Source organism: Oikopleura dioica, chromosome XSR, assembly GCF_907165135.1.
Source record: "Oikopleura dioica chromosome XSR, OKI2018_I68_1.0, whole genome shotgun sequence".
Classification (NCBI taxonomy): domain Eukaryota; kingdom Metazoa; phylum Chordata; class Appendicularia; order Copelata; family Oikopleuridae; genus Oikopleura; species Oikopleura dioica.
In genome coordinates this window covers 4,847,143-4,865,587 of record NC_137294.1, presented here as the reverse complement: position 1 = coordinate 4,865,587, position 18,445 = coordinate 4,847,143, and the positions used below count along the sequence as shown (strand labels likewise).

At 39.7% G+C, this 18,445-nt stretch overlaps 4 protein-coding genes across 5 annotated transcripts; 2 read left to right on the top strand and 2 right to left on the bottom strand.

Moving 5' to 3' along the window:
* Positions 1 to 1,126: 1,126 nt before the first annotated feature.
* Positions 1,127 to 2,977, bottom strand: LOC145707201 (uncharacterized). The gene is made up of 4 exons (XM_081784694.1): positions 2,845 to 2,977; positions 2,683 to 2,775; positions 2,201 to 2,367; positions 1,127 to 1,469 (listed from the first exon to the last, which is right to left on the bottom strand). Exons 1-4 carry the CDS (start codon positions 2,864 to 2,866, stop codon positions 1,389 to 1,391), a joined length of 363 nt encoding a protein of 120 aa, XP_081640820.1. The 5' UTR covers positions 2,867 to 2,977; the 3' UTR covers positions 1,127 to 1,388.
* Positions 2,978 to 3,661: 684 nt separating this feature from the next.
* LOC145708483 (uncharacterized) lies at positions 3,662 to 4,598 on the bottom strand. The gene is made up of 5 exons (XM_081786156.1): positions 4,378 to 4,598; positions 4,233 to 4,327; positions 3,917 to 4,013; positions 3,807 to 3,864; positions 3,662 to 3,764 (listed from the first exon to the last, which is right to left on the bottom strand). Exons 1-4 carry the CDS (start codon positions 4,532 to 4,534, stop codon positions 3,815 to 3,817), a joined length of 399 nt encoding a protein of 132 aa, XP_081642282.1. The 5' UTR covers positions 4,535 to 4,598; the 3' UTR covers positions 3,662 to 3,764; positions 3,807 to 3,814.
* A 1,575-nt stretch (positions 4,599 to 6,173) lies between these two features.
* LOC145708352 (uncharacterized) lies at positions 6,174 to 8,674 on the top strand. Its single transcript, XM_081786014.1, has 5 exons — positions 6,174 to 6,377; positions 7,309 to 8,107; positions 8,167 to 8,244; positions 8,297 to 8,448; positions 8,501 to 8,674. Exons 2-5 carry the CDS (start codon positions 7,909 to 7,911, stop codon positions 8,582 to 8,584), a joined length of 513 nt encoding a protein of 170 aa, XP_081642140.1. The 5' UTR covers positions 6,174 to 6,377; positions 7,309 to 7,908; the 3' UTR covers positions 8,585 to 8,674.
* Positions 8,675 to 9,402: 728 nt separating this feature from the next.
* Positions 9,403 to 17,185, top strand: LOC145707200 (immunomodulatory peroxidase-like). Of its 2 annotated transcripts, none has more exons than XM_081784692.1 (12): positions 9,403 to 9,573; positions 10,456 to 10,645; positions 11,370 to 11,559; positions 11,744 to 12,110; positions 12,433 to 12,620; positions 12,970 to 13,475; positions 14,001 to 14,355; positions 14,878 to 15,222; positions 15,529 to 15,876; positions 15,923 to 16,095; positions 16,516 to 16,656; positions 16,864 to 17,185. In XM_081784692.1, the coding sequence occupies exons 1-12, from the start codon at positions 9,531 to 9,533 to the stop codon at positions 16,928 to 16,930; spliced, it is 2,913 nt and encodes a 970-aa protein (XP_081640818.1). In that variant the 5' UTR covers positions 9,403 to 9,530; the 3' UTR covers positions 16,931 to 17,185. The 2 variants fall into 2 exon arrangements, with proteins under 2 accessions (XP_081640818.1, XP_081640819.1); XM_081784693.1 differs by having other exon boundaries at positions 16,516 to 16,660; positions 16,868 to 17,185.
* The last annotated feature ends 1,260 nt before the right edge of the window (positions 17,186 to 18,445 follow it).

Below are 18,445 nucleotides of genomic sequence, written 5' to 3'. Positions count from 1 at the left end.
GTCTTTTCTTCTCCTGCTTTTACAGTTATTATTTCTTAGAAACCCATTTGTTTGATCCACGTTTCAAACTGACTGATCCTGGACAAATAAATTTTTGTATTGAGTTGCTTATTTTTTTATTCGAATATTTTTCAAGCTTGTTTCTTCGCGTTAAAACAGTGTGGTTATATCAAGACCCGCGATCCAGCTGGGTGCAGTTCGTTGGTCTACCTGCGTACATTTCTTTTTGAACCCCGTCGGGGCACCAGCCACCAGCTGATTTCATCGTGAAGAGCAGTTCGCTGACTGAAGGTTGAGAGACGTCGTCCACCGTCGATTTCATGCTCTTTGAAACAGGAAATTGGCACAGCTCAGGGTTCAGATTGCATTCTTCAAATACAAATTCCAGCTTCGTTTTTTCCATCCGCATATTTTCGAAACTTTAAGAAGGTCTCAACTCAAATCTGGGAAGTGTGTTTTATGCCAAAATAGTGGCTCTTATCTATTCTGTTGCATCGGGGTTTGACCTTGCGCTGCAAAAAGGGCAGAGCGATTTGTATGACTTTGTTTTGGATAAAATAGAAGGTACGCTTTATCTAATGTGAACTTGAAAATGCCAGTTCGAAATCGACCTACAACGGTCAATTGGGAAAACGTCGCTCTCACGTTGATTCCATTTGCGCAATCATTAAAATCAAGAGACCTAGTCCAAAGTCGGCTACTCTCGACCAAAACGTTCGATTGAAGTGATCATAAATGGCCAGATCTTGAGCGAAGTGCTTTTCAAATGTCGCCATCTGCGACTTCGAAAACTCTTCGCGGCTTGCATAATCGTTTGACGTTGTCATCCGGAAGTTGACAAAAAGCAGGCGGTAATCCACGCATAGCTCACGACTGAGAAGGACCAGCGATTCGAAAAAGTATTCCTTACATGGATGTAATATTCGATTTCTTCGATTACTGTTCTTTAGAAAGTTAAGTGAGCTGCTATGATAATAAACCATTCCCTGAAGCATAACCAAGTGAAAGGCATCGTCAAGTTTAGCGATCTCTTCGTCGAGATAAGCCTGCGAGTCGTTGAAAGGGTCTAATCAAGTCAAAGGTTTTGTAAAAGTCATTTCAAGTTCGAAATAGTGGCTGGCGCTGAATGCCAACTTCACTTTTCTTTTTCGCAAAACCCGTGCCCAAGCTCAAATGCCTGGAAATTCTTGGATCTGAAAGACCACGGCACTGTTTGGTCAAACACACCATCAAGCTCATCCAAATATGCGCTTAGGGAGACGTCCAGGCGCCCGCCAAGAAATGTTCGAAAGGGTTCTACACCCGGACTATCAAAATAAGACTAATAGAATCAATTAAGCGGGCTTGAACTCCTGAGAAAATTTGCTCGAGTCGTAACAGGCGTAATTCTATTTTTGATTGAATAGTCCGTTACTGACCAGCAGGCGGTATTGCATTCCCTTGCTTCGATCCGCTTTGTCGTTGAGAATCTAAAATGAACGAATTAAAAACGGAAGTAATTTCTCGAACAGAGTGAGCACTAAAAGCGATTCCCCACTTTTGCGTTGGGTAATAACAACATTGTTCAAAGTGTAAACCGGGAAATGTTTTTTCGTTCCCATTTAACGGAGCAACAATAATTGTTTCGTTTGTTTCCCAAACTTACTTGGGATCAAATGATTTCGCTTGCTTAAAAATTGAAAGATGAACAATTTCGCGCTTTTAGAAAGCAAGGAGTTGTCGAATTTCAATTGGAAATTTCGCGCAAAAGTGAGACCAAAAAGAATGATAGAGATTGACAATTTCGCAGAGTGCGGATTTTTCCTAGAGCCCAAAAACTGTCACTGAGGTTAGAAGTAGGGATACGGATTTTATTAATTGGCGTTTACGTGAAATCGGCATTTGTATGGGACGAATAATTTACCAACTCGAGTTTAGAATTCATAACGGGCTCGCGCTTGTCTAATTTTTCATCATTGCGGCCTGACAGAATTCCTTTAACTTCGCTTTTTTTAATTGTTAAGCGACGTTATTTGCAATTGATTGTTGTTAACATAGGACTTATTCTTTGTTGTTCAAGACGAATTTACATATTATATTTTAGAGAAGCCAAGATAATTAGTTTTGTTGTTTTTTGGAAAGGATGTGTTGTGAATAAATTGCTAGGCATTAGCGAGGCAAATCTCTTGAAGAAGAGGCCGTGGTCGGTAAGGAGGCCCACCTGGAGTAGTGAAAGTTGTAGCTGGAGTGGAACGTGGCGAAAGGCTCGCGAAGCGATGTGAAGAATTTCGCTCCGGCAAAGATCGACAACTGTAGAGGTAGATTCAAGCGATGGTGACACTTGATCGAATACCGTGTCAAATCGATGGGAGAGGCGAAGAACGACGGCTAGAATCGAGAATTTTATGCCAGCCAGGAAATGTCAAAAGACGCTTGTTTAGCTGTCACCGTTTTTTTTTCTTTGCTTTTTAGGTTCTTGCGAAAAATCTTTGTATTGAAAATTCGAGCTTTTCTAATAAACTAAAAAAACACGAAGATTTTTAGGCATTCTAAACGCTCGATTTGGGGACATAAGAAGTACGATAATCAGAGACGGACAATCAAATAAATCTGGGTCCTTTCTGTTTTGATGGACTGTCTCTGAGGAGATCTAAGAGCGGTGGTACGATGTAACTTGGGTTTTGAGAGAAAATGTTATTTTACCTTCATGCGACTTGGATAGCCGCCGCCGTAAGAGCCGAACAAAGGTGTCAAAGTAGGCAGCCCAAACGCTTTTTGGAAATTGTTGAAGACGTTCTACCATAGTGGCTCTTTTCTGCCAAATTATCGAAAGTATCTGTAAGAAGGAACTGTAAGACGCCAGACCTGAAACGATGAAGAAGCGCATTTGTGTTTCTTTAGAAAAACGAAACGTTGGGGAGGGGAGCAGTTTTTGAGAAAGCCACTTTCCGAAGCGAGCATTTTTTCAATCTCTGACATCTTTTCGGGGAGCGAGTCTTTTTAGGATTTGTCTTTCCTGAAAACGTTCATTTCTAGCGAAGAGGCGATTTGATTAATTAGTGATAAATATATTCTGTTACTAATAAAATTTAGGGGTCAAGATTTTCACTAATCAGATCTTTATCCTCACGTTTATTTTACGAAAAAGTGCATAAAATCCCTTTTCTGAAAATTCATACTCAATGTCAAGTAGAACTGTGACGACGAGGTAGAAGAGACCGAGCAGAATTACCGCCCACTGCAGTTGGGAAACGATCAATTTTCCCATTTTTACATCTTCAAAAAATCCTCTCTGATACTCTCATCTTTCTTCTTTTAAAAAAATTCCTTGGCAATTTATTAAAACGCGGCGGTAGCGGGGGCATAAACAAACTGAAATGCCAAAAACCACGGGAGCACCTGTGATGAGCGCGTTTTGTCACGCTTGGTGAACGGAATTTCCATTTCTGCTCCAAGTTTACTCTCCAGACAAGTGATCGTCCGTGGATAACTGATTTACTCGCTATTATCTTGTAGTCGATGCAAGAAAGATCGCATTTTTCCAAATCTTTGCTAATTAGCGTTTTCGTTGACCTCTGATTAGCGAAGATCGAAAGTTACGAAAGACAACTTTTCGATACTCAAGAAACACCTGGCCCGTACTCGTTAAATTCAAATTAACAGAAACTGTACTCATAATCAATCTTGAGATCGCCAAATTTATTACTGCATTTTTTTTCATAAAAAAAGATGATGAACAGCAGTCGAATATTATTGAAGTTTTAATATTTTCGTCCATCATCGAGCTAAGAAAATTTATAAACAGTTGATAAATAAAAAGTGCTTACTGATTAAGTTAAAAAAGAGGAGATTCCGTCGCTGAGCGTTGTCCATTGTTGTTTGAGGCTAGAAGAATTTTGATCACTCATCAAAATCTTACTCTTAGTCTCAGACTTACCATCGTTTTCCTCCTCCTCTATCTCTTTGGCAAACTCTGGAAACGCCTCGTCCAAAGCATGGCAAGCCTCTCTTGCGTCTTCGATATCGGTTGCTGCCTTCATCTAGGGTTCTGCACGATTCGAAAAAAGTTATCGCGCAAAAATAAAATTCAGATGCACCATGGTTAAATCTAGACAGGAATTTATTAAGAATAGTCTAAGATTTCAAAAATTCACCGTTTTCCTGTTTTTGGCACCAGTATTTTACATTTTTTTTAAATGGAGCGCGCTGATTGCCTGAAGTGCCAAAACGTCTCGAATCGTGCGGAACCCTACCTTCATCATTCTTTTGTAAAGGTCTTTGTAGACAGCACTTGCTTCCATCTCCTTATCCTTCTGCTCTTTTCGTTCTTTGCGGTACTTTCGTCGCGCTTAAAATAATTCAATAAAATTATTTGTCACTTTTGAATTAATGGTGAACCTTCCGTTTTTCGTCTTTTAATCGCATTTTCTAGTTTCAACTTTCGATCGGCCTGTTTCTTAAAGATCTCTAGTTGATCAGTTGCTTCCTTGTCGATCACATCTTCAAGTCTTCTCTTGTAAGAACCACGCTCACCAGCAACACTTGAACTTGTCATAACGCAAAATGTTAGCAAAATCTGACTTTTTTTTCGGTTGGTTAGTTTATTGTTGCCCCAGATAACGAACTGGCAGTTTTGGAGCTGCGCAGATGTTCAGAAATTTCAACACAAGAAGCGAAAAATCAAGTTTTCATCTCCAACAACAAAGAATGAAAAACAAGATTCTACAGTGTTTGGCGGAGTTACAAGAAAATAGTATGGTTAGTCTTAGTTCTTGGTCCTTGATGGGTTCTCGGGAGCATAAATTACCAGTTAATAATATCATTTCGTTTAGACACGCGCGGCAGAGCAAAATCACGTCTAATTTTAACCTTCCACGCAAGTTCGAACTCGCAAACGTGAATTTCGGCTCTTTCACATCTTGCCCATCTTCGACTGCATAAAATTCCAAACACGACGCCGAACTGGAAAAAGACGAACAACCATAATTGTTGTTGGAAAGCTCATATCCGGCGCGGCCAGTTAGAAAACCTTCTTTCCCGAATAACAGTAAATAAATAAAGCGTACCGATAATTTAAATTTCAAAATCTTAAATCAAAAACTTTAGAAAAAAAGAACGAAGCGCCTAAGCGATTTAGGGGTTGATTAGACGAGCCTGTTCCTCAAGCCAGTGTTCAAAATAGCGATAACATTATCTGGAAGGGCAATGTGGGTCCATGCTTCCTGATTCGGCACCCCTTTATCACTATTCAAGGAATATCAACCAAAGCCTTTGTAGACACAATTCTCTCTTTATAAAAATTATATATGATTACAGTGAAACTTTCGGTCATTGAAAGCTCATCTCGGCATAAGTTTACGAGAATTCGCGGAGAGAGATATTCATCTTCTGAAAAAAAAGTACTCGGAAGAAATTTTCTAAAATTGGCAGCTGTGCGTGCGCTGGAGCGAGGCGTTTTCGAATTTTTAACTTGCGCGAAAATTGCTTGAAACTTTGAAATTGCGTCTGGAATAAAGAAGTTCCACCTAAACTCTTTTATTACGTAAGAATGCAACAGGTGCGACTCCACAAAATGGGAGCCTGTGACAAATCTCTAACCAGCTCCAATTTCAGACCGTCATTTTTAAGTCATCAACTGCCAAATTGCTCCAGTTTAACGTGTTTCCATATGGATAACAATTGACTGTAATGGAAGTTTCAGCCAGATTCTTCAGGAGAAGGAGCGTTGTGACAAAATCCATCTTGGTTTGACATCACCACAATTATGGAGTGCTTGAATTCCGACGCAACGCGGCGAAGAAGTATTTTGCCTACAAGTGATAATTGTGATTCCTTAACGTTTTTCTGCGAATTCCACTTCTTCTCGTGTTTATAAGAAGTTCTTCCTCGGACCCAAAATTATAATAAACATCAAGAGCACTAGACAGAGTTGGTCAAAACCCCACGTTTCCATAAAAATAACTTCTTTTTAAAATAACTTCTTCGCTTGAAAAAAACTCAAAATCGTTTGCCCACTGAGGTCTGTTTTCTTAATTTTGAGAAAGCTAGAATTCTTTCAAACGGAGTCAAAATCACTTCAAATGCTCAGTAGTTTTTCACAGTCTTTTTTGTTTGACCCGTTGGAGGCGTTTTTTATGTTTGCTCTATGAAAAGAAGCTCTGAGTATGCGTAAATCGTAAACGAGAAAGGGAAAACGGGGCTTTCTGTTGAATAACTAACAGAAATCTGAGCCTATGTCTTCTCAGAGATCAGACGATGAAGAAACGCTTGTAAACGAACCGGTAGACGACAAGTTTTTCAATGTCAAGGGCGGGAAAAACTCGAAGAAACGCATCTTTTGCATCTCTGTTGGTGAATTTGATGGACTACCCGACTTGAAAAATCATCATACAGACAGAGTAAGATACATTTAAACATCATGCTTTTTCTTTCATCAGTTTTCCCATCGTGAGAATATATATTGAAACTCCGTTTTCACCAACTACCATAGGGATTTACTACAATCATTCTTTGTATAAAGCTCTAGAATTGTTTTCGAAATTGGGCTATCTGAATCAGATAAGCTGACTCCCTAATAAGGCTAACTAAGTCCACTCTGGGAAGAAAGCTTCCTAAGTTCCAAAATGGCTCTAGAACTCAACTGTTTATTTTCGAAAATAGCACCCTGAAAACTGAACCCCTCTCCCAAAAGGCAACTACACAAACGACCTCTTTTTTTATCAAAATAGCCTGCAAAAGAACAAGAAACATAAAAGAGTGCAAAAGAAAGTTTTGACTTTCGCACTGACAGTTTCTGAGCACAGTAAATTGATTTTATTCAGGTTGATTTTGATGCATGCAGTTTCCTTTTCAGGAAAATTGATTTTATTCAGGCCCCTGATTTAGAGCCTGAGTAAGAAGAGAGCTCCCTTTTCGGAAATACATTTTGACTACAACTGCCTCGGCAATTGTAGATTTTGAATCCTTTTGAAGGACTAAAAAGTTGTCGTTAGTGTCGAGTTTTCAAATTCGAAAAAGTTACCTTGAAATTGTGCGGGTCCGGACTCTGAGAATTTCCAGAGTGGAATGAGCGAAAAAAACAAGAAATGGCCACCCGTCGATAGATCCTCAACAACATTCTAGAGACTCTGTAGAGATCATCACATGAGTCATGTGACATGACCAAAACTCAACAACAACATCTTACCGCAGGTTTTTTCGTTTTTTGCTAGAAAACAGCGGAACACGAAGTATCATAATGTATTCTTATTAAAATTGGATTTCAATTCACTCCTGCGTCATAAAGCCGTACTGACTTATGATAATCGCCGGCTGAAATCATACATTCAGGCTAAAATGTTTAAAACATTTTCGCGACTTGGTTACCGTCCAACGCAGACTACAGAAGACAGGATCACGCTCAACAAGGGAAAAGACTACATGCGCAGATTCGTGAAGAAAATCGACAAGAAGCAAATTGAGGATAACGAGGATCTGAGAGCAGTTATCATTTATATAAAAACTCATGGATCACAAGGAAGTGGGAAATTGCTTCAATCCTGAGCTGAGTTTGAGTTATGGTTAGGGTTTGATTTTAATGATGACGCAAAAAATGTCCAAGAAAATGTTTATCTTTTGCTGAAGGGTTAAAAAGAATTATTAGTGATAATTCATTATCTAAATTATTTCTAAGACTCGTTACATAATTGTTACCCTAAGTTATTGGCAAGTGAAATGGAATAACTTCATTATGAATAAGTCAACATCTAGGAATTATTAAAAATTTTAGTGAAAGAAAAGCATTTTCTCTAATCATATTTAGTTTCTAAATTATCGCCACTTGTTTAATACTCAAACCGCAGGATATTATGACAAAGCACAAGAACGAATTGAACGCATAATATTTTGACAAATAATTTGATAATATTGGCACCCGCTACAAAAGGAAACATGAAGGACGATAACTACGAGGGGATTTTTATTCACTTCTCCGACGGCAAGATTTTCCTCTGGAGCTATTTGGAGGAGCTCTTGAAAAACGAAAAATTCAAGGATATTCCCAAGTTGATCTTTCTTGAAGCTTGTAGGGGACAAATGCATGAGTTCGCGCCGCCAGAAGATGCAATGATGGCAGATGCTCGCAGACACTGTAAGTAACAGTGAATGTCCATAGTTGTAGCACTTAGCAGGAAATAAATGAACTTTTAGCGAATTCCATTTACCCGCCGCCAGAGAATACCTATCCTTTACGAAGAAATGTAGCACTTTTCGCAGCTTCCACAGAAGGTAAAATAACAACTCTAGAATCATCAGCTCTTCATTCAAATTTATCGTTCAGGAAATGTAGCGCTTCTGCCGCTCGATCCAGAGAAGGCTTCGTATTTCACCGACGCCGTGTGCACCGCTCTACGCGATCATCCATACCAAGACCTGCAAGAACTCAAAAGACGAGTTGTCGCCGATCTGAGCAATACAAGACCGTTAGTTGAGGTTTGCTGTTCTTTCAAATTGCGATTTTTGTTATCAACAACTTTTTTTCAAGGCGAGTCCAGGCGAATGGCGAAATGTTCACTTGTGTCCTGTGCTGGAAGACAGCTTTACGCGCGAATTCAAGTTCTTACAGTAATGTTCATTTTCGTTTCTCGCCTTTTCTGATTATTGCTCTGTAAATAACTGCCTTTCGAGAAGAAATCAACCCGTAAACAATGTGTGAGTAAACGAAATCCCCAAAAGTTTATTTTCATTTCATAACTGCAACTAACTAGAATAAGATAAGAACAAAAAAATCGGTGGAAGGACGAGTAAAATTTCCACCGTGCGATACACGGCTAAAAAAGTAAATACATGAATATCGTGATAATCGAGTTCGCAAGAGGTGAACGGTTCGAAGCTCGAACAAGGCTGTTCCTTCAATTTATTTTCAAAAGTGATTTTAAAAGTTTTCCTAAATTAAAATGATTGAGCCAGTGACGATTTATTGTAAAAGGTGTGCGGATAATAAAAAAGCCACATTGAAAAACCTAATAAGCGGATATTTGAGCGGCTCATCAGCAACGAAGCTGCAAAAACAGCCACGCGGGGGAAATCGTTAGTTTTCTCAGCAATGAGGATTCCAAGAATTATCAATGCTGAGGATCTTCTGTAAATGCCTTCAAAAAAAGCGTTGTAATTTACAAAAGAAGATAAACGAATTCCAGGAAAGAAGCGATTAAATGCCCATACAGTCTCCAAACAGCGATTTAGATTAACTTTTGTTCTCAAAATTTTCTGTGAAATTTTTGATGCCACTGTCAATAAGTTCCAGCGCCAGAACATTCTTGAACTTCAATTTAGGACGAGCTCGTTCGCGCGCTCGAGAGTCCTGGCGCGCATCAGAGGGCGCTCGTACGCCGTTCCGAACGGCTGTTAAGAAACCAACCGGGACTCACGGTACATTCGTTACGATTCTACATTTTCATTTATCATCAAAAAACTTATTTTTATATTTTTTTATTTATCAAGTCAAAGAGAGAAAGTCGAGCTGATAGGAACGGACACACTAAACAGACGACGCGCAAACAGATTTTTCTAAAATGAAGCTAGGAGTGTGGCTAATGACCGCCACGGTCGCTAATGGTACGTAGAACACGTGTGACAGCAAGGAGATCCCGTAATTTTGATCGTAGAACTCGACTTTGATGCACAGAACTGGTCATAAGACCACACATAGAAGCAGATTTATTTGTCAATTTTGGTTTTACTATGAACACTCTGAAGTATTTTTATCAAAAGAGAATACGGATAAATTATGGACTAAATGATATTATCTTATCTTAGATCTCAATTTAGTGCATTGAGAAATCGCGTTGAGAATTTTTTTTTAAATTCAACGATTTCTTACATGTTATTTTGGCAGTAATCCTTGTTAAATTTCAGCCCTAATTAGACAGGCCCGTTTTTATTGCTTAAAGTTCGATTTAAAAAGTTGATTTTCTTCGGTAAAAATTACCTACTGAATTATTCAGTAGATATTTTTTCAAGCGCGAATCCAGCGCGAAATTTTTTAATCCTTCACACGTTATAGAAGGTGTTAGAAGACGTAATCGAATGATCTCGGGCCATACTTTTCAATAAATTGACATCTGATATTTATTGATCAGTATAGAAAGAAGGCGTAAAAAATTCAAGCTAAATTCAAAAGAAAAATCGCAGATAAATATATTTCTAGCAAAATCAAATTCCTGTTAGGATCATCTGTTTTTACCAAAAACTTTGAAATGTAACGCTAAGTTGTTCCACTTTGCCCTGTTTGTTTTTTTTTTTGTTAGACTTTGATATTTTTAATCGAAACTTTCGGGGGGAACTATTTGGAGTAAAAACTGTGCGAGTTTGAAAATTCTCGTAGCGGTCTGTAGCGGCGTGTATGTTCATTAGAAGCGGCTACATTTAGTAAATCTAATTGGCACCGCGGTCCAAATTTCTAAATACTCGTAACCTGTTTAAAATGGATATATGTAGGCGAGAGCAGTCGCGGCCCGGAATTCAAAGATGTGGACCCTACTTCGCGCTCGGGATTCGTCAACCCGATGTTTTCAATCCAGGCGGCTTTGTCGAAGATTAAAAACGGTTTTAACCGACCCCAATTCGTCGAATATCAGAGAGAACATGAGCAACTCTACAAAGAAGTCAGCAGCAGTCAAACTAGAAGGTAACCTTAGATAATCCTCAGAAATCTTTATGACACAAAGTTCTTCCGTTTGCCGTAAAATTAAGACTGTCTTTGATAGAAGCTGATTAGATTGATGAATTGAAAAAGACCATAGAAAATAAGGAATAACAAAAAAAATGATAAAAACTCTGTCAAGAAAAGAACATGTGACAGAAAAATAGGGTCGAATGTTCATCGGTGGGTGCGGAACATTTCTAAGTGGCCGCGGGAGTGATCGTCTGGTCTCAGTGGTTGCTACTTAGTTGCGTAATTAAGCGAGCCGCGGCGTTGCTCATCCCCTCAAAGCCGCATTCAATCGGCTCAAGATTGAGCACCGCCACTGTCCATTCAAAAATATAGAAAATCAGCTAGAGCCCCCCTCATAAAAAACCGGCGGAATTCTAGCCAAGGTCAATGTTTAAAAGGCTTACATTATCCGTAGATTTGATTAATTATTCGGTACTTTGATCGATTCGAAAGAAGCTTCTCTTATCGAAAGATAACGCATCGTCAAGTTTTATTGATGATCCAGTTCTGCATCGCCACAAACGAAATAACCGGACAACAACCGCGAGAAATTATATTTTCGCTGATTTATCAAAAATTGCTCGGGACGTAACTCGATTTCCATCCGCCATTTTCATTTTTCACAGGGTCTTCATCGTTTCGTTTTCTTTTTCTAAACGTTTTCATAAACTTTGATCGAAAATTACAAAATTTTCAGCGATCCGGAGTTCATCATGGCACAAGCAGCTGAGCTTGACAGGAAATTTCGATCTGAGCCGGAAGGAAAGACAATTTCAAAGTTTCCATCGATGGATGGAAGCGGCAACGATCTAACTGGACAGAAACGAGGACAAGTCGGTGATGGATACTCTCGACTAGTCCCGGCCGAGTACTGCGTCGTTGATAAGGTACTTCCCTAAAAGCGCCTTATTAAATCCGAGGAGCGCAGATCGTGTAAATTGAGCGCCGATCTTTGGCGATTAACAGATCGACTTTATAAGGCTATTCAGGCGAATACCCAAACACTGTTTAGCTCTTTCCAAAACGTGCAATTTCCTTCTTAGAAATCAAACAATTAACATTCACCTTCAGAAAGGAAATCCATCTACCGCTGTCCAAGGCGAGCCCCGATGCATTAGCGACTTGTCTTCAGTTGGTAACTACGTTGCTCTTCCGAACGAGCGAGAGATTTCCCTTCTCTTGGCGGCGACTAACGATAACGGCGGAGAAGTAACAATGGATGAAAAGCGCACGATGGTCGGTCCTCTCTGGGGACAGTTTGTCACTCACGACATCATCCAGACTCCAGACGTTCCAGATCCAAGAGAGTGTGCCTGCGAGGGCACCGACGATATTTGCAAAGCAGTCGAGATTCCACTTGACGATCCTATCTTCACGGATAGGGACATTGCTGAATGCATGATCATCAAACGATCAGCACCGCATATCTCTTCAGAAGGTAATAATAACTCGATTCTTTTTATCAGTTTTGAAATCCACCTGCAGAGATTCAAATGTGACGCGCACAAAGCGACTGTAGTTTCCAAGTTCTGAAAAAATGCAAAAATTTACGTCTCGCTGAATTGCAGCTTTACGTGGCTCAGTTGCACTATTTCGTTCGCGCGTCACCGTATTTTTAGATCAGTTCTTGGACGATAATTCACTTTTCTTGGTCCACCTAAAGTCCTTACTGTATTCAGCTAAATTGTATTGCATTAGGGTTAGGAAGCTTTCTTCTGAGAAACGAATGGAGATTCACGTGGCTAATTTTTGCATTTTAGGTGCCTTTGTCCGAGAACAGATGAACCAAAAGTCGGCCTTCATGGACTTGTCACAAGTTTACGGTTCAACGGAATTCGAGCTCTCGCAGCTTAGAGACGATGACGGCATGCATCTCAAGTCTCGCCGCGGAATGCTTGGAGGGCCACATGGAAATCAAGGCACGGGAGATCTACTTGCTTTCACTCAGGTAATCTTACATAATTTTTGCATAGCTTTCACTTTTTTTCAAATCCTTGTTCAAACGGGGATTATTTTATTCTTTCAAAATTTCGCGCGTTACGGGACACGTTTGATCGATTCTAATTTTCAAGTGCGTTTGGTGTTTTCTTTCGCAAATTAAATCGTAATCAAGGTATTTTATTCGTAAATTTTCTCACATTGAAAATTTTGCCAGCATAAAAAATGACATGCGTTTTAGGTTTTATGACAAAAATGGTTTAATTGAGTAATCAATTAGTTCATTATTGTCACTTTTATTAACTCATTATTCCTCTTTACGTCAATAATGATTTCTGAGCGTTCAATTCATCTTTTAGGACTCGTCATTTCTCAATTTCACCCAGCAATTCGTCCAACACAGCACTTTCAACGACGACAACTTCAAGGACTTCATCGCTGGTGACAACCGAGTAGAAGAGAACCCTTATCTCGCCTCTTTCACGACTATCTTCATGCGATACCACAACAACCTCGTCGATCAACTGAGCGCTCTCAGAGATGACTGGAGCAACGAAGACGTCTTCCAAGTCGCCAGATTGATCACCATCAGTGTCTACAAAAACATTCACTACAAAGAAGCTCTTCGAAGCATGCTTGGAGATAACATGAGTCAAGTTGCCGATTTAAAATTCAAAAGCGATACGAAATCGAGCTCTTCCCGATCAATGCAGCGAATGGAACTGACCGAAGCCGAATGGGACCAGGGAAAACGACCCTGGAATCCATTCCAAACCAGACCCGACAAGAAACGAGTCAAGGCCTGGCGAATGCGACAAGAACAGGAAAGATTGGCTGAAGCTGAAGGATTCGCTAGACGACAAAGGTAGATACTGAATGCAATTATCACAAAACTTAATTATCAAATAAGGACTATCTGCAGATAGAAGGCCAAAACATAATTTGTAAATATTACTTTTCCTAACTCTCAATAGAACAAGATAAGAAGAGTATAATTGCCTTATCATCAGTTCTACAGTGAGTTCAGGCCGAGCCTTGTCTCTTATCTCACAACAGTGGCCACTTTCCGATCACACTTTCCAAACACTTAATTTAATTACAACCCTTTTATCTTTTTGGAACGTTCTTTTTTCACATTTTCTTCTCAGTGGGCACTTTTTTGCTGATTGAGTCGCTCTCTTGTAACAACATTTGATCTAACAAGAAAGTTTTGTTGCGATGTAAAATATTATAGTCCCGATAGAATTATTATGTAAGAAAATATTACGAGGGATTGGCGGATTACAAAATTTGTCTTTAACTTAAATATTTAGTTAACATTGCTCTTCTCTGCAGACTGGACCTAATTTAACACTTCTGTTCTTTCTTCTTTCTTAACAGTCTCATTCAGAATGTCAGAACATCAACCTCCACCAAAGTCGGAGCCATCAATCCGAAACGAATTCGCTGCGGCCGGATACCGAATGCACGGTCAAGTTTCATCCCTAATGAAGGCGATGGACCACGCTTGGAATCCAATCAGCCACGCTCACGCTGACGAAGCTCACCCGGTTGGTGAACTCAACGATGAGGAGCAGGCCAAGCTCGCGGCAAATCCCGGATCCAGTCTTTTGAAGTTCAACTTCTTCGATCCTGAGTGGGTCCACCGAAAAGGACCTGGAGGATGTCTCCGAGGAGCCATGAAGATGAATCAGCTTCGAATGGATGGAACCTTTTCTAAAGATCTTGCTCACAATCTCTTCAAGGTACAAATCAATTATTTATGTTGCCGCAGATTTATGCGGTTATTGACTGATGAACTCGGCTGCCAGTTTCTAGAGGGAGCGTGAGCGATTAATATTACGGGCATAGATAGATTGGTCGAAACACAGAATACGAGTGATAAGATAACGCTTCGCCCCCCGCTGAGTGGGAGATAACATTGGAATTGTGTTAGCTGAGCGCATTTGCTCTCAATACTTTGATAACGTACTTCAGTATCCGTTTGAAAAAGCAAGGGGAAAATACTCAATTAAACTATTTGCAATAATGCAACTGAGTGCAAATAATAACACGATTCCAACACACCGTAAAAATATTTTCTTCCCTTGGAATATCACCCTTGTGATTACGGCGGCTTATCGCCAGTGAGCCACTTCTTTTCTACGGAAGAGTGGAAACCCAAGTTGAGAGTTTTTGAACCTGACACAATGCCTCGCAGCTGTATCTTGCAGCTTAACTTGCAAATGCAATTGCGAAATCATTCACAGCACTAACATTATTCTTAGCCTCACAATGCAGCTCATGGAGTGGACTTGGCCGCCATCAACATTGCTCGTGGCCGAGAGCATGGGATCGGATCTTACGGAGCAATCAAGACCTTCTGCAAAAGTCACGCCGTCTACACGAAGTTCTACAAAAACATGCAGTCTGACGAGAATCTTTTCCACTCAAAAGAGCAAATCAACACCGTTAGAGATTTTTATATTGCAAAGAATCTGGTCCCCGCAGGTAAGACCCAGGACGATTATATAGATATGTACGTTGGCATGCAACTGGAGAAGCATATGCCAGGAGGAACCGTTGGCCCAACCGCTGGATGCGTTATTGCCGAGCAATTTGTCGCGCTCAAGGTATCTAACTATGAAAATGCTTGATAGACAAGTTGGTTTTCTAAATAACTCCGTGTTTTGGAAAAGTGAAGGAGTAGCCCCTAAATGGGCGCAATCCGGAGGGATCACATCCGTTCCCTGAGCACCATAATAACAGTCTCACATCAGGATATCTTCATCCATCTTGTTCAAATAGTATCGCGAGGCCAATGCCGAGAGCGTTTTCCCGTGCAACCTCTAAAGCTCCTAGCTAAATAATCTCTAGTCCGATCATTTTTCTTACACACGTAACCAACTTCGAATTCCAAATTGACCGATTCTGTTAAGGAGGGCGATCGATTCTGGTTTGAGAACTTTGGCGTTTTCAGCGTCGAACAGATGCTGAATATCAAGGAACAAACGCTGGCATCCGTTTCTTGCTCCACATTTGAAGCGCGAAATGGAGCGTCTATGCTCGACACGGATCTGATGGCTATTAATCCCTTCCACGTCTCCACAGCAACGGAAAACGTCGCCCCTTGCTCCTCCTTCCCCGGTCTAAACATCGATCTTTGGAAAAAAGATGACCCCGAGAGCGAGCCCGTGCATACTGCCTGTAAATTCAACAACAGAGCCAAGGCACTCGATTGCTCTGGACTCAACTGGGACGATGATGACATCAAGAACTACCTGAATGTACAGTACTCATATAGTTATGTTAATTTTAACGGCATATCTTCAGTCCGTATCAAAGAGTGGCAAGTGGCCCTTCCAAGGAAGAAAGGACCTCATCGAGTTCAAAGCAATCAAACTCGTCCAGCGAATCACTTTCGCCAACAACAAAATTACCCAGCTACCACTCATCGAAAGACTTTGCCAGTTCGCCAAACCTAAGCTTCTCGAAGTTGATGTCAGGTAAAAATCATCATCGAGATCTGTTCATTCAAAATGAAACCATCAAACAAAAATTCCAATATTTTTGCTATAACATCTAAAACTAGCGCAGTTCTAATATAGAAAATTAACGAGTCCGAACCGGGAAGGATCTCTGAATGGTTTTGACGTTACTTGACTGACGATTAGATTAGAGTGAGCTAGAATTTGGAGCACGTCAGACTGCCACAATAAAATTTTGCCGAGCGGCGGGTCAATGTCACTTGCGGTGGCCGATGTCACTTCTACACTGACAGCATGTCGCACGCGATAAGCGATCAATTACTTTTTCCACGAACGCGGCGAAATCTGCTTTTGCGTGCACCTCCTTGACCTGAAATATCTCGCATCCACAATCATTCTATTTTCTCATTTCGAGTTTCATAAATATGACGATTTTAGTGGCAACCCCGACCTTCAGTTGGATCCTTCTGCCGTCAGCAAGTTCACCAACTATCCACTCCTCGGCCACATCAACTTCGGCGACAATGGCTTCGAATGTGTCCCTGTCTTCGTCCTTTCGAAGCTTTCCGACAATTTAAGGCTGGTTTCTAATCAGATTCATTTTCCTCTTCAGTCATAAGCAAGAAACAATCCAAGATTGTCACTTTTAGCTTTTAAATCGCATGCTTAGTTTTAGAGCTGGAATTCAGTCTAAGCTGGACCGCTTTTTATTAAATAATTTAGAATGCTATTAATGCTTTTAGTTTTTTATAGTATCTTATAAAAAGCTGAGAAACCCTGTATCAGTAAGAAAAATCGTCAAATATTCTTTTCGTCTAAGGCGAAGCTCCCTCTCCGAGTTATGAAATTCTAAGTCTTTTTAAATTCTCAATTGTCAGAAAAACTTTCTGATGATGGCACGCACAATAATCAAAGATGTATATTTTCTTTACAACTCATGTACTGTTACTGCCCATGGTAAAAGAGTACCAATGAAACAAAGTTCTTTCATGAAAGAAAAAAAACTTTTTATCGCCTGTTCAAACAATATCAAACTGTACATATTATTTCAAAATAACTTTCGTCCCATTACTGTACATATTCATTTAAGTCGACCCTGATGCTCGATAAAGAGCAGAATAAATAATTTAATATTTTAAGTCTTTGTGTCTTGAATTAGGAAAAGCAGTTTTCATTGCAAAATTCAGCTCATAAGTAGGGAACTCAGAGTTCAAATACTATTGCAAATAGGCTATTTAGAAATAGCAGCTGTTTTCGTGATTCGCTTAGTAGCAAACTCCAGCCGACACTGAGGATCACATAAATTTCTGATTTCTTGATCTCTAGAGTTGTTATTGTCAAAATACCACCAAAAGGAGCTCGTGAGCGAGAATGAGCCAAAATTGCCCTTGAAAAAGCTAGAATAATGCTCCTCTTCATCATTTTTCTTTACAATCAAATACCCTTTAACTAATTTTGCATTTTCTATGTGTTAAATTATGATCTTCAGATTGCCATAAGGTCTTATTTGTCTTTGAAAGGTATAATTATGAAAAAAAACTGATTATTATGAACTATTTTCAATAGAAATTCAAAGAGTTGGTAATGGGACAGTCTCCCTTCCAAAAATTTTATCTCTATTCTTAAATCATAGCAACTTACCGCAGGTCCTCACTCCTACACGGTACTTCTTCTGTAGAAAACAGATCGTAAACGTGTTACTCAACCGTAATTATGAGCGCATTGGAGTCGCGGACATTCAGACCAATCAGACATTCAAACCAATCGGGCATTCAAACCAATCGGTCATTCAAACCATATTATGAATGTCCGTTTTGGTTTCAATGTCCGATTGGTTTAAATGTCTGATTTTTTGCATCAGTGGTTTAAATGTCCAGTTTTTTTCGCAAAAAAAGACTGAAAAAATGTTAATGAGGTTATTGGTTTCCCCCTATCTGAAAGATTTTTCTGCGAATCACCAAAAAATTTTTTTCCAATAACTGGTAGACTTTGGCGACTTATTCAGAAGAAATAATATAAAAAATTAAAAGCGCATTTTATTTCATCCTAAAGATTGAGAATGGAGGCTAGACTAGCCTGGCTAGTTTTTGATAGATTTTGATTAGAAAAATTGCACTTATGTCAGTCAAGTCGTTTTATATCAGCCTTCCCACATATCGATTAAGCTCAAACTTAATTATGTGATAGTTGAGTGTCAAATCTTTTCATTACTGAAAGAAAATTAATGATCTGGGGATCCTATGAGATTTTCTTGCGCCTCAAAGTTGACTGAAACTACCAGATACGAAAATGCAAGAATTTCAACTTTTGTTCTAGGCGTGCTATGATAAAAATCAATTGTTTTTTTTGAACCTTATGAATCAATAAA

Bases quoted from the DNA above. Each gene is read 5' to 3' on its own strand.
- LOC145707201 (XM_081784694.1), bottom strand. From the start codon at position 2,866: ATGCGCTTCTTCATCGTTTCAG. The intron at 2,368-2,682 runs GTAAAATAACAT...TCTCGATTCTAG, and splicing joins GCTATCCAAGTCGCATGAAG to CCGTCGTTCTTCGCCTCTCC. The intron at 1,470-2,200 runs GTGGGCCTCCTT...CGTTCATTTTAG, and splicing joins TACAACTTTCACTACTCCAG to ATTCTCAACGACAAAGCGGA.
- LOC145708483 (XM_081786156.1), bottom strand. From the start codon at position 4,534: ATGACAAGTTCAAGTGTTGCTGGTGAGCGTGGTTCTTACAAGAGAAGA. The intron at 4,328-4,377 runs GTTCACCATTAA...AATTATTTTAAG, and splicing joins TAAAAGACGAAAAACGGAAG to CGCGACGAAAGTACCGCAAA. The intron at 4,014-4,232 runs GTAGGGTTCCGC...CCCTAGATGAAG, and splicing joins TTTACAAAAGAATGATGAAG to GCAGCAACCGATATCGAAGA.
- LOC145708352 (XM_081786014.1), top strand. From the start codon at position 7,909: ATGAAGGACGATAACTACGAGGGGATTTTTATTCACTTCTCCGACGGC. The intron at 8,108-8,166 runs GTAAGTAACAGT...ATGAACTTTTAG, and splicing joins GGCAGATGCTCGCAGACACT to CGAATTCCATTTACCCGCCG. The intron at 8,245-8,296 runs GTAAAATAACAA...TTTATCGTTCAG, and splicing joins TTTCGCAGCTTCCACAGAAG to GAAATGTAGCGCTTCTGCCG.
- LOC145707200 (XM_081784692.1), top strand. From the start codon at position 9,531: ATGAAGCTAGGAGTGTGGCTAATGACCGCCACGGTCGCTAATG. The intron at 9,574-10,455 runs GTACGTAGAACA...GGATATATGTAG, and splicing joins GACCGCCACGGTCGCTAATG to GCGAGAGCAGTCGCGGCCCG. The intron at 14,356-14,877 runs GTACAAATCAAT...CATTATTCTTAG, and splicing joins TTGCTCACAATCTCTTCAAG to CCTCACAATGCAGCTCATGG.